General features: G+C 40.3%; 1 protein-coding gene across 1 annotated transcript in view; it reads left to right on the forward strand.

The window, feature by feature from the left end:
• Positions 1–10592, forward strand: part of BROX (BRO1 domain and CAAX motif containing) — a 14218-nt gene extending 3626 nt beyond the window's left edge. Inside the window, exons 4-12 of the mRNA XM_026048046.1 lie at positions 295–390; positions 1011–1083; positions 1483–1588; positions 2147–2236; positions 3016–3101; positions 4360–4441; positions 5558–5708; positions 6501–6660; positions 7153–10592. Coding sequence (XP_025903831.1) covers positions 295–390; positions 1011–1083; positions 1483–1588; positions 2147–2236; positions 3016–3101; positions 4360–4441; positions 5558–5708; positions 6501–6660; positions 7153–7239 — 931 coding nt within the window. The 3' untranslated portion in view covers positions 7240–10592. The remainder of the gene's footprint in view (positions 1–294; positions 391–1010; positions 1084–1482; positions 1589–2146; positions 2237–3015; positions 3102–4359; positions 4442–5557; positions 5709–6500; positions 6661–7152) is intronic.
• The last annotated feature ends 2056 nt before the right edge of the window (positions 10593–12648 follow it).

The following is a 12648-nucleotide window of genomic DNA, read 5'->3' on the forward strand; positions in this document are numbered from 1 at the left end:
GGGGGGGGGGGGGAAATGTCAGCCACACCCAAAACTAAACAAACTGAAGTCACTGTTTTAAAATAAAAGTTCCCAAATGTGAAGGGCAGACATTTGAATGTGGGAAATCGTGATTTTGAGCTCTTTGGGGGAGTAAGTGAAAATTGAAGTCTCTTTTAGGCAGACGATTAAAACTATTGTACAGACAGAAATGCCAACTCATGTTGCAGAATTCTATGAGAGAATTTGTCAGAACAAAATGGAAAACATTTTATTGTTTGGGGGTTGTTTTGGGGTTTCTGTCTCTCTCTCTAGTTCCCAGCAGGATGCAGTGTTTGAACTGGTTTCCATGGGATTTAATGTGGCTCTGTGGTACACAAAATACGCATCAAGACTTGCTGGAAAAGAAGAGTAAGTGCTTTGCTTTTCTTGGTAATTCCATTGCAGCAATATTCCACGAAATAAGCTTAGTAGGTTCTGAGTTTTGACCCATGTTTGTGTCCAGCAGACACAGCTACGTGTTCAGGGAGGCGGTTGGCTTTCGTTTGTGTGCTTTAATGCCAAAATGCACCTCAATCCTTCCTTGCATGTATAAACAGTGTATTATACTATATGAATGTGATATAGAGAAAGCATTAGCTGTGAATTAAACCCTTCATCAGTCCTACTCTAGATGTCTAGTTCTAAGATACAAATTCTCAGAATCACAGCTCTGCTGCCTCTTATCTCTACAGGTTTCTGAAGCTTTTCTCTTTTGATCCTGAGGCTTCCTTTCAGTTGAAAGTCATTACAAGGGATTACCTTTTCTAGTAAAAATAAACTATTCACCAGAAGGTTAGCATGGCACAGGTTACTTAGAGGGACTCTGGACTTTTTTCCTGAAGGACWCCAAGACTCAGCTTGACAAGGCCATAGCTGACTGGTTTTACTGGCAGTTGTCCTACTCCAAGCAGGAGGTGGGACTACATGACATCAAATGTCATTTCCAACCAACTTTTCTGTGACTCATTCTGTGTTCTGCCCTTTCTTAGTATAACAGAAGATGAAGCAAAAGATGTTCACAGAAGCCTGAAGATAGCAGCTGGGATTTTTAAACATTTGAAGGTAGTAAATTTTTCTTTGCTCTCTCTTTCTTAAGTTGTCTCTGATTAGAGTACTTCTTGTCTTGGAAGGGCTTTGCTTTTATAATGGAGGTGGAGAATATGTGACCAAATACTGGTACTCTCTGAATGACACYAAAAAGAGAAGAGTGTTAATTTGTTAACAAATTTGTTAATTTGTTGTGCTGCCACTCAGTTTCTGCTGCTCTTCCCCACTGGCAGAGGAGTAGTAATCAAGTCTGGGCAATAGCATGTGCACTAATGTAGCCAGGCATCTTGTGATCCTCACTCAGTGCTGCATACACTTAGGAAAAACATGAAATAGTGTCCATTTAGGGACTCGCTTTAAATTATCCATACTGACACTCAGCTTAACTAACTTTGAGACTTATTTTGTACTTAGGAAAGTCATGTTGCCAAACTGATTACACCTGTGGAGAAGGGAAGAGATTTAGAAGCTCGACTTATAGATTCCTACATCATACAGTGCCAAGCTGAAGCTCAAGAAGGTATCTTTAAATATGCTTGTCTGTTGGGAGTGGGAAGTGACAGTTGTGGCCTGTGGGTTTCTTTGGTGTCCCATGAAGGCTACCAAGTCCACTTGGTAGCAATGATAGTTTTCTATCTGTGTCCAGGTACTGTGGCTTAGCGGGGAGGGTTGTTTTTAAGGAAGTTTCAGCTCTCATTAGAGGAGACCTCAAAGATCATTCTGATGTTACCARTTTGACTAGTTTGGAAGAAATTACGTGTGATAGTCCTCCCCCTTTCTTTTTTCTTTGAATGCAGTCTCTCCTATATTATTCTTGTCTAACATAAATTCCAGTTCAATTAAAATATCTCATGCCTCTGCTCATTAGTCTTCCACCTAATCTTCCAGTTTTTCTGTTAATTTGGAATCATCYTGTTCAGGTAACAGTCTGTCTTCATTCTGTAGTCTGTTTGATTTGTGAGAACGTCACACCTGCTTTCTGGTTATGCAGGGGTGTTAAAATGCTAAATACATCTGATAGATTTGATGAGTTGTTTTCAGTTAAACCTCAGTACTGTGGTATGGAATTTTTTTTCAGTGACAATTGCCCGGGCTATTGAGTTGAAACATAATCCAGGTTTAATAGCTGCTCTTGCGTACGAAACAGCAAACTTCTACCAAAAAGCTGGTAAGTGTCTTGTTTTGTATCCTTAGTGACTGGTTTATGCCTTCTTGCCAGCAGACATACTTCACCCACCCATCAATTGCAGTATTAATGCTGTCTCTCAGTGGAAACACTTTGTATGTTTAGTTTCTATTTAATGCATTCAAAGCTTTAGTCRTATAGATATATTTTTGATAAGGCTTTTTTTTTTGTAGGCATCCCTCTGTAGCTACTAGTAGGAAATGCTAGTGAAAGGAGCTAGGAGCCAATGTCTTGCTATATATAATAGCAGGTCTTGCCAGCAAGCAAGGTTGATGTAAACAGAGCATGTTCAGGTCTCTTTAGCAAGCAGGGCATGACGCAGACTGTAGAGCATGCAACAGATTAAGCGTGTGCATCCTCCTGAGTGAGCAAGTTCAGCTGTGGGGTCACTGAGGTGAGTCAGAAAAGGGCAAAAATGCGAGAGTCGCTATGGAAGATGGAGTGCTGTAACACATGTAGACATTTATAGGTCACTACCTGAAATTAAACTCTTAGCAAACTTGGAAATGCTGTTTAGTAAAACTAGCCCTCCAGGCTTAGTGGATAGTTCGTGATGGTGCGTGACAGTTCAGTGAGCTGCATACTTGTTTGGGTTTTTTTTTTTTTCCCATGGTTTTTCCCTGCCTTTGCAGGAATAACTTCTCTAACTTGCTTCTAACCACTTTAAGATCTATTGCTGAGTTGAAGAATGCTCCTCTTTGAGTTTATACGGGTCTTTTGTTTACAAATGTCTTAGAATAATGTTGCCTGCTTATTCATAGACCAAACGCTATCCAGTTTGGATCCAGCCTATGTAGGTAAATGGAGGAAGTACTTAAACTTGAAGACTTGTTTCTATATGGCCTATGTAAGTACTGGATTGACATTGTTCACAATTCCTAATGTTGTCTAGACAGGGAATGGGGACCAACTATTGCCTTGACGAGACACTCTGCAGTGTCAGTGGAATTTAAAGTGTTTTTAAGGAGCCAGGTGAAATCCCTGCTATATAGAAYCTTTCCATCTGTAAGTGAGTTGGATCAGGTTGAACATAATATTTATCCTTCCGTTATCTGAATCGCAGTCTGATTCTARGCATAATTCAGAGATGATCACCTTCTCTAAAGCTCCAAAAAAGAATGAACTTGCTTCAAATAATGTTTGTGGCCATTTGAGGCCCTGTCCCTTCTGTGTCACTGTTCTCTTAGCRAGGGCAGTGGTGCCCCAAGGAATGGGACTGGTGACACTCGGCTACTGGACTTGCTGTTCACTTCTTGTGGCCTGTCAGAAACTGTGACTTGGCTCTTTTGTGCTGTAAAAATGTTTGAAACTAAATAGTTAAAGAAATCTTTCTTCTTAAAAGCTGCATGTTTTGTTAACAAGAGTGAGAGGTAAGGGAGAGTCAGAGCTTGTGTTTGTGTGTTTGTTTTGTTGAGTTTAGAATGTATAAAATGGGCCATGGCAGCTTAGTTAACATTTTTATGTATCTTCTCATGGTATAATCAGGAAGGTATGCATTAGTTCATGGGAATGTTCCTATGCTACAGATTTTAGAAAGTAGTTTAAACTGAGTATCTCGTGATAATAGATAAGAGGCCATTTGGTTCTCAGTAGACCACAAGCATGAGTTTGCAGGAATGGGAATTTTTTGGATGGAAAAGTTATTGGGACTCTGGCAAAATATCTCAAGCAGGCAGCATGTCTTCTGAACACAGTGGTGTTGGGTGCAGACTCAGTTACTGAGTATTCAGGTGCTTCCATTTTAAAGAGTCTATATTTCTGTAATCTTGACAGGGATTCATCTTATTTGTGTTGGTGGGATTTAATGTTACACATGGCAGTAGAGAGAATYAAGCTAAATACTACTGCTTTTGGTAAAATAGTCCTCATGCAGCTACAGGTTTCTGTTGACTAAATCACATGCAGACCTGAGACAGGTTGCTTTAGGCCTAGCTGATGTCTGCAGATGCTGAATTACGCTGTTCAGCCTAAGGTTGCAGTCACTATTGAGTGCCTTTCCAAATTGCCAGCTTTCTGCAGGAGATGACAGCTTCAAAGAGATGCAACTCTGCTGTAAGGAAGGAAGAGCAGAGTCCGATTGATAATAACGTTGTCCTCTCTCTTAGGCATACTGTTACCATGGTCAGACTTTGCTGACCAGTGATAAGTGTGGAGAAGCAATCAGATCTCTGCAGGAATCAGAAAAATGTGAGTAGGATTGAGAGAATGGATTGTAGGATGCAAATGATGTGTGTTTTGTTATGCAGTATTGGGTGGTGTTTGATTTCCTGGTACACTTTCCAGTGGAGGCAGTGTCTGTTTTAGATCTATYTTACTGAAGACTTTTTTCATAAGGCAGCTACAGAAAATTTCAACTTATCAGCCATGACTGTTTTGAGCCATCAACAATAATGCTAAAGGAAAAGTCTGGCCATTTTGCTTTCTGGTCTATATGTTAAATTAGAGCAACCTCTAAAACATAAACTTGCAGTAGCGCACCATAAATAGTGAAAATACAGAAATATACTGTGACTGCTTCCATAGTGTGCTTGTTTTTGGGTTTTTTTTTTGATAATTTCTGTGCTTGCTCTTCCTTTGGAAGGTAGATAAGGGGAGTGAACTAGAGTTGTTACAGTAATTCAGAGTCTTTCCTCCGTCATTCTGTCTTCAAGGGTGTTGCTCATATGCAAAGATGCTGCTCAAACTGTCTTGCCTTMAGACTGGTAACTTTTGCTGTATTTCAATGGCCTGTACTCCATTACTTTACTACAGCATGTAAAAACATAAAAACATTCAAATTGTTTAACTTGAAAGTTTTGATAGCAATATTAAAAGTAGATGAGGAAAAAAAATGAGTATGAGCATAAGCTATACTGGATTACTTTCCATAAAACAAATCTTGTGCTTTTTGCTGTACCTTCTGTTCAAAGTGCCCTTTTCCATGTCCCTTATTGAACTACATTTTTTCTTGTGGCATCAACTCTACATAGAAACCTTTGTATCCACTCTTGTTTCTCTACAAGAACAGTAACATGCTCCAGATTAAGGTTTACTTTGTTTTTTGCCCTACAAGTAAGAATGCTTCCCTTCTCCCTACCTAAAAAGCTCCTTTTTTTTTTTTTCCTCCTCTGTTGTTCACAATCACTTTTGGGATGCGGTAAATCTTGGCTGGAGGTACTGCCCTTGAGCATATTTATTTTATTTCCGAGAAATAAGAAGTCTGAATGGAGTCTGGTATCTCTTAAAACTAAAGCAACTATAAATCAGAACTGCCATTTAATAGATTCGTATAACTGACTTTTATTACAATACTTTCTTGTGAAGTTTTTGCCAAGGCTGAAGCATTGTGCAAAGAATATGGAGAAACCAAAGGACCTGGGACTACAGCCAAACCTTCTGGACATCTCTTCTTTAGGAAATTAGGAAGTTTGGTTAAGAACACTCTGGAAAAATGCCAACGAGAGAATGGATTCATGTGAGTAATTCCTGGTTGGTGCAGTACTCTATGTGGATTGTTAACACCTCCTTTGCTTTTGCTTCAGGACAGGATGGTAACTTTTACTCTCCATGTAATTTGCAAAATTGCAAATTAATCCTTGACTTCCTCTCAGCACATTTGCTGTTGACCTGGTGTTCAGCATTGCCCTCCTTCCAGCCCAGTCCAGCAGGGCAGGTTGGCCTGACGTGTGGGAGAGGTTAAGCTGCTTTCTTTCCTCTCCTCTGCCATCTGCCTTTTTGTTTTTTTATCTTCTGCCCGAGAGAGACCTGCAGGGAGGCCTAGCAGGCAAAGGGGTCAGAGGGGAACTGGAGAAAACTGGTAGCTTATTCTGCTTTGCTAGCAGGGAAGTTGAAACAGAGATGTGTCTTCAATGAAGAGTGTGCTTAGAGTGCTAGGAGCTCCTCTAGTGTAACTAAGAGTGAGATATTGGTATTTTTTAGTTCCTGCATCTTTCAAAAAGAGCCAGGAAGGAGTTTAAAATAACATTATTAGTTCAGCTTCAGAATTCTCTTGCTGATTACCTTTTATCCTCTTCTTCTTGGAAAGAAACCAAATAGTTACTGGGAAAGGAGCAGGGCCAAGGAGGAATTGCTTTTGTTTTTGAGAAGCTTGTCACTAGAACACGTCTTGGGTGTTGCTTAATGACGTGCAATGAGAGCAGCACTGACTGCCACTGTGAAAGGCCACGTGGTTTTCCTTTCAGATTGCAAATGAGACTTGCAGAGATCGTGTGCTGAGCTTWAAAAGTATTATTGTATTCAATTGCAGTTACTTCCAAAAAGTACCATCAGAGGCGCCCCAGCTGGAACTGAAAGCAAACTATGGCCTAGTGGAGCCTGTTCCTTTTGAATTTCCTGCCCTAAATGCRCACTGGACTCCTGAAACACTTGCTGCATTTGATCTCACCAAGAGACCAAAGGATGACACTGTAAGATTATTTTATTTATCACTTTTTTTATTCTCCATTAGCCTGATTGTACATGCAGTACCAAGTTGCCGTTTTGCTCTTCTGACATGCAACCCGGGTCAGCTGAGGGCACAGACACCAGGCTTCCACCTGAGTTCAGACTTGGGTTGTGCAGAGAGAATAGTCAGTTAATCCTTGTTGCACAGTCAGCAAAGGGAAGTTATGGGGTCACTAAGTCCGAAGTAGGAGGAAATTTAGAATGTGTGTGAGAGGCTGAGATGCTACAGGAGTGAMTAGTATATAAAGTTTCTTTCAAAAGAGGATCCATTTAAGGGTACTGAAATAGAGAAGACTTGATTTACCTACCCCCTGCCCCTCTTGTTCAAGGCCTTTAGCTTTGGRAAGAGAGGAATATTACATTAGCATATGTAAAGTTAGCACTACTTGAATACTTGGCAGATATAGTGGTTTTTACTTGCGGTATTTTAAATCTTCTTTTCATTTTGGTTGCAGGCTAAACCGAAACCAGATGAAGATGTAAAACCTCTGAAGGAACCAGATATAAAACCTCAGAAAGACAGCGGCTGCCAGATATCCTAAGTGCCATAAGTGCTTTGAATTCCCTTTAAAACTCTATTAATTGGACTTTGCGGCTCTTAGTTCTGATCCTCCTTTTTCTAAGTCTTCTTTTTAATTTACAATACTAATTTAATTTGGTTTTGTTAGTACGAATCTGTCTTGCTTGAGAATGTGGTGGATTTTTGGAGGAAATGTATTTATATTTGACTTATTTTGGGTTTTAGCAGGATATCGTAGAATGAATGGGCTTAATTGTCTCTATTGTGCCTCTAGAGAGTTTCTTTTTATGGGTTTAGTTTTTGCTACCCACAAATAGCAAAGAAAGAATCATGACTGTAACACTTGAGGATTTTCCATTAAATTATATGCTATATAATGTCGACTTCTACRAGCAGATAATAGCATGAACAGTTATATTTATTTAGGTTTGTCCCAAAGGCTTAAATCGCTGTCATGTTCTGATTCTCTTAACTGTAGTGACTGAAGAAAGCTGGATTTGGTATATAGCTTTTGTATAGTGTTTCACAGGACTTTCACAAAATTTGGAAAACTTGCAGTTCTGCATAGTTACAGCACAGTTTATATTTCTTCTAAAGCTATTGCACTCTGCTCTTTCCTTCAAAGATTCCTGTTCATGTATCGGAGTTGACAGTAAGGTGTTTTAGCTAGATCTCCTTAAATTAAAATCCTCYTGTGTCAGATTGCATGTGAAAGTGATGCAGCACCTAAAGAGAAAGCTCTTAAAGGTAATGCCTCAGTGTCATTCATCCTCAGTTCCTGAATTTAGAAAGATTTTAAAAGATTGAGAGCTGTGGATAGTTAAAATCCCCTAGCACTTAAAAGCTGAGTTTGGATTTATGAAGCTGTCATGGATAAGTTAATGGGGTTGTAAATAAGATGCTTTGTTTCCCTCTGTAAGAAGCCATCAGGAGAACAGGTAGGGAAGATGAGCTGAGGAGCTAATGACACAATCAGGACATCAGGCTCTGGATTTCCTTTACACCAGAAGTAAACTGCTGTATTCCAGCTTCTCAGGTTCACACTGTAATTAGCTCCATGTGAAGAGAATTTGCCAAAGGTGAAGTCCAGCGAAGACTGAGGAAGAAAGTCTCTGGTAGAACCTGCTGCCTCTCTGTCTTCTACTGTGGAAAATGTGACAATATTCTTCAGTACTAGCACTCCAAAACATCAATATCAACAACAGCTCTCTGGTTAGTTGCAAATGTAAGAGGGCGATATCTGGTGTCTGTGTTGGAGTGAGAGCCTTGTGGTCTCTAGATTCCAGTTGCTGCCCTTCATTCTGTCTGAGAAAGTAACTGAGCAGCTTGAAGATGTTCAGGTTTCAACGCAGCATGGACTTATTTGCACTTGGCAGGGCAGGTACTGTGCATGCATTCCTTGCATGGTGCTGTTTGGTTAGGTTCTCCTTTCGCTGGTCTAAAGCAGTGGCTCTATGTTTGAATTTCTTTTTTTGTGGATCTGGACTAGCTCAGCAGGTGTGTAGCTCCTTGATGGCTTGTGGAAAAGAACTACTGGGGGGGCGGTTTATATGAACATGAGACTCTTCCTCGGATATTGGACCAAAGTACATTGCTGTAAAAGACAACTGCTGCCACAGTTCATTGCTGTAAAAGACAAAGAAGATCTTGGTGATGACTGCCATGGGTGAATCAAATCAAAACTCACTCCATCCAGTGATTAATCTTTTTTTCAACCAATTCTGCACTTGAAAACTAAGTACCACATCCAGAGGATCACTTTGGAAGAGCAAGTTTTTGTTTTGAAGGAGTTTATGTGGGTGTAGGATAGTAAATCTCTAGAGAGATTTATATCAAAAACATGTCCATGCCTTCCAACTGCACAGCAAATGGAAAGAGGCAACTGGGGCTTGTGTGATGGAGAGCACTCAGATCTCTTCATAACTTGATCAGCTGATATTTTTAGGCTTCTTGCATAGTTAAAAGACTTCGCTTAGGATTTGTCAGAATGTATTGTGGTCTTTCTCTGCCAATATATACTTTAATACCCTTAAAAACTCATTACAGCTGTAGTCATCTGCTTAGCCTGGCCCCCTTAAGCATCAAGATTCACTTCACTGGATTTCGTAATCCTGAGCTGTCAGTTGCTCATGACTTTTCAGATGTCTCTCCGTCAATGCCAGTAGGTCTCAACCTACTTAATGGTTCTTTCTAGATCCATTTTCCTCCTTGCCCCTCGCTTTCCCTCCCATCTACTGCACACTATGGCACAGACTTCTGTTTGCTAACGCACACGTGAGCACTGGGACTCATTTCCAGTGAGGCTTTTTGCCATGGATGTATTTTGATGTATGTATATCTTAATCAAGATCTGCTCTTTTTATTTTAAAACGTTCCCCCCAAAAAGCTTAGAAAAGATTATACTATGGAATTGCCATTTTTTAATTCTTTGGATGCTTTCTCAAACCAAGTGGTTTGTTTGAATCAAATTCCTTGTAAATAGCTTTGGGTAAAAGCAACTGGATTGTGGCATTACTTAAGCCTAGTTGTGTAACCTCTTATGCCATAGYTGTTTTGGTAAATATGATGCAGTAGTTTAAAAATAGTCTAATACAACAAACTTAATTTACTGAAGCTGCTTTTCAAGACAAACTTTGTTTCCTTGTCATTTAAAATCCTCTGGCAAACATTAAATAGTCTTGCCCAAGAAAAAGGAACTTGAGATTGTTTGCTCTGCCAAGCAAATACATGAACTGAGTCAACAACTTCTTTGTTTTTGGCTGAAAGTGGTGAAGATTATTGTACATAGTATGTAGATTAACTGTCCTGTATCATGAGGAATATAGGTGATTTGACTGGAAGTTTCCATTAACCTGGAAACCTTGTAGTCACTTTCCTTCTATTATGGTTTCCTCTAATAGATCATTTTAATAATGTATTTTGAATGCTGACTTTTTAATATTCTTATGCTGTAAGAGCCCATTTTTGTGGCCTCTGGGCGTAGAGGCTCTGATGGCTAAACCTGCAAGTGTTGTTCATATAATAAGGCAGTCTGAACAAGGACAAAACTGTTGCTGAATAAAATACTGAGCATTGGGCCCTCTATTTTTGTGCTTTTGAAAATGCACTGATCATCGTAATGTACTAAAACGCAAATTGGTAAGCTCCCTAAGAATCACGCTTGGAGACCTTCACACTTCCTCCATGCTTCATGTTCCTGGGTTTACAGTAGTTAATCTTTACCTGGCACGTGGCACTCCTAAAACCAAAGGACTGAACTGAGCCCTTGGGTGCCCGTGCCCATCTCCCACGGGATTCCAGGAGGATTTTTGTGCGTCAGCCTGAGGAGAACATTTGGTTACTTGAATGTTCAGCATGAAAATGTGGTGTATCTGTAATGATGGTATTGGTTCATAGTATAAGCAAGAAAACATGCTTGTGTCTKTGTAGAATATAGCCGACTTTGCACTTTAGCAACTTCCAATCTTGCAATTTCAGTACAATACAATGCGTTTGTAAATATTTCTTCCTGACTTTTTAATTTTGTTGCCCTGGTTTCAGTACTGTGGTATTTGTACAATTTTTATGAGAAACATTACTAAAATGTATTTTTAATTGTCTGTGTATAAAATAAACTTCTAAGGCATATCTCCAGCTTCAGTACATAGGGAACATGAGAGGCAGCAACACGTTTGCCTTCCATGTTGATTCAGAGATGTTAAATTTCTTCTTTGATGACTGGGGCATCATATCTAATATTTCCTTTCTTTCCTATGCCAAGCATCTAAAACTGAAGCTTCGGTGTTAACATAAAGYCTGTTGATGCTGATTACTTCTCCCACCAAATCTGTCTCTGGAGACCATTATTGCCAAATCAACAAAGCAGCCCGAGATGGATCTGATTTTCAAGACTGGCCCAAGTAAGGGAGGAGTGGAGGCTGCTGAAAAGGGCTGTCTGCTGAGGAGGACCCTGCTCGTGCGTGTCTTTCCACAGCTCCCGAGTGCCATTTGGCCGCGGGTCGTGGATTTGCTCGGATCATTCCCTGCTGGAGAMACCTTCAGATTCCAGCATCACTCAGCAGCCAAGGGGGCTCTTGATCAGCTTGACACGTAGTAAGGCCCCCCTGGGCTGGAGGTGACGTCTTGATGAGTCCAACTCATGGATGGAATGGAATGGAAGAAACTGGTGAGACGGAGCCAAAGGCCTTAGCTCACGAAGGCAGTCGTCATGCAGTCTTAGGTTTGATAGTTTGACAATTTGTGTATCAGTACTAGTTTCAGAAAACTATTTAAAATAAAAACAAGCAATCAATGTGTTGTTATGTTTTTGTTTCATCATTTTAAATGTTCGTAGAAAGGAGTAGTCTGTGGTGAGTATTCCTTTCTCCAATTTAGTTCATTCTTGGAGTGTTCATTCTTGGAGTGTGTCTAAAGGAGGGCTCTAACAAGTAAGTCACAGTGATGTGGCAGTTTTGCAGTACGGAGTTAGATGAATGGGATGCATAAGGAAGYAAGTCAGTAACTGCAGTTACGCACATGACGTTATGTGGCAGGAAGGGAGAAGGTGGAATTTCCAAACTCCTGGATTTCTTATTTATTTTAAGGCTTAGGGTGTGTGTGCGCGTGTGTGCACCAATGCAAAATGATGTGCTTGCCAAGTTCTGTGCCATTGCAGGTGATGAGGAGGATATCAGTGTTCTGCATTGAAGAGTTGTTGGGCGCRTGCAGATTGCTGGACACTTCTCTAAACTACCAGCAGATGGCAGAGGGGTTAGCAGGAACCGGGGTTATTCATTTTTGGAGGCAGCATTGGCTCATTCAATTTTTAGTGTAAAAACACACTAATGACTTCGTGGCTTTAGTTCAGTTTCTGTATGAAAATTAGCCTAAGGAGGCAGAATGCTAAAAATCAGTTGTGAACAAGGCGTATTGGACAACCTGGGGGGTTCTGAAGCAGGCAGCAGTACCCATGGGCTCAGGCCCTGGTGCTTCTCCCTTGTTTTACTGCTGTGCCGCTCCCCATTTTACCTGTTCTTAATCTCAGACTAAACCTGCAAGTTTGAACCTGCCCACAGGTCAAATAGAAGCGGGCCCTGAGGTCGCTGCTGCCCCGAGCTCAGTGCCTGCATTTCCTTATTGATTTTTCCTGCACGTTAAAAGAAAAAATTCTGTAGGTGAATTTCCTTTTTAATATGTTGATGGCAGGAATTTTTTTCGCAACTGTATCTGTTTGTTGCCCTAGCTTCGTAAAGTGACTTACTGCTAAAATTCTGCCATAGGAACTTTACTATGTTACTCTTGTGTGGCACCATGGTGGTAATTTCATGGTTGAATTTGCTTATCATTATAAATCCTTATTTTCCTTAAGTTTCATCCAGTAACAAAATCTCACATATAAATAAATCTATGCTATTTTTCCTTGGCTTGCAGCAAGAGAGATGCAAATAAAAAA

This window comes from Nothoprocta perdicaria, unplaced genomic scaffold (assembly GCF_003342845.1).
Source record: "Nothoprocta perdicaria isolate Ctin4 unplaced genomic scaffold, notPer1 scaffold_51, whole genome shotgun sequence".
Lineage (NCBI taxonomy): Eukaryota > Metazoa > Chordata > Aves > Tinamiformes > Tinamidae > Nothoprocta > Nothoprocta perdicaria.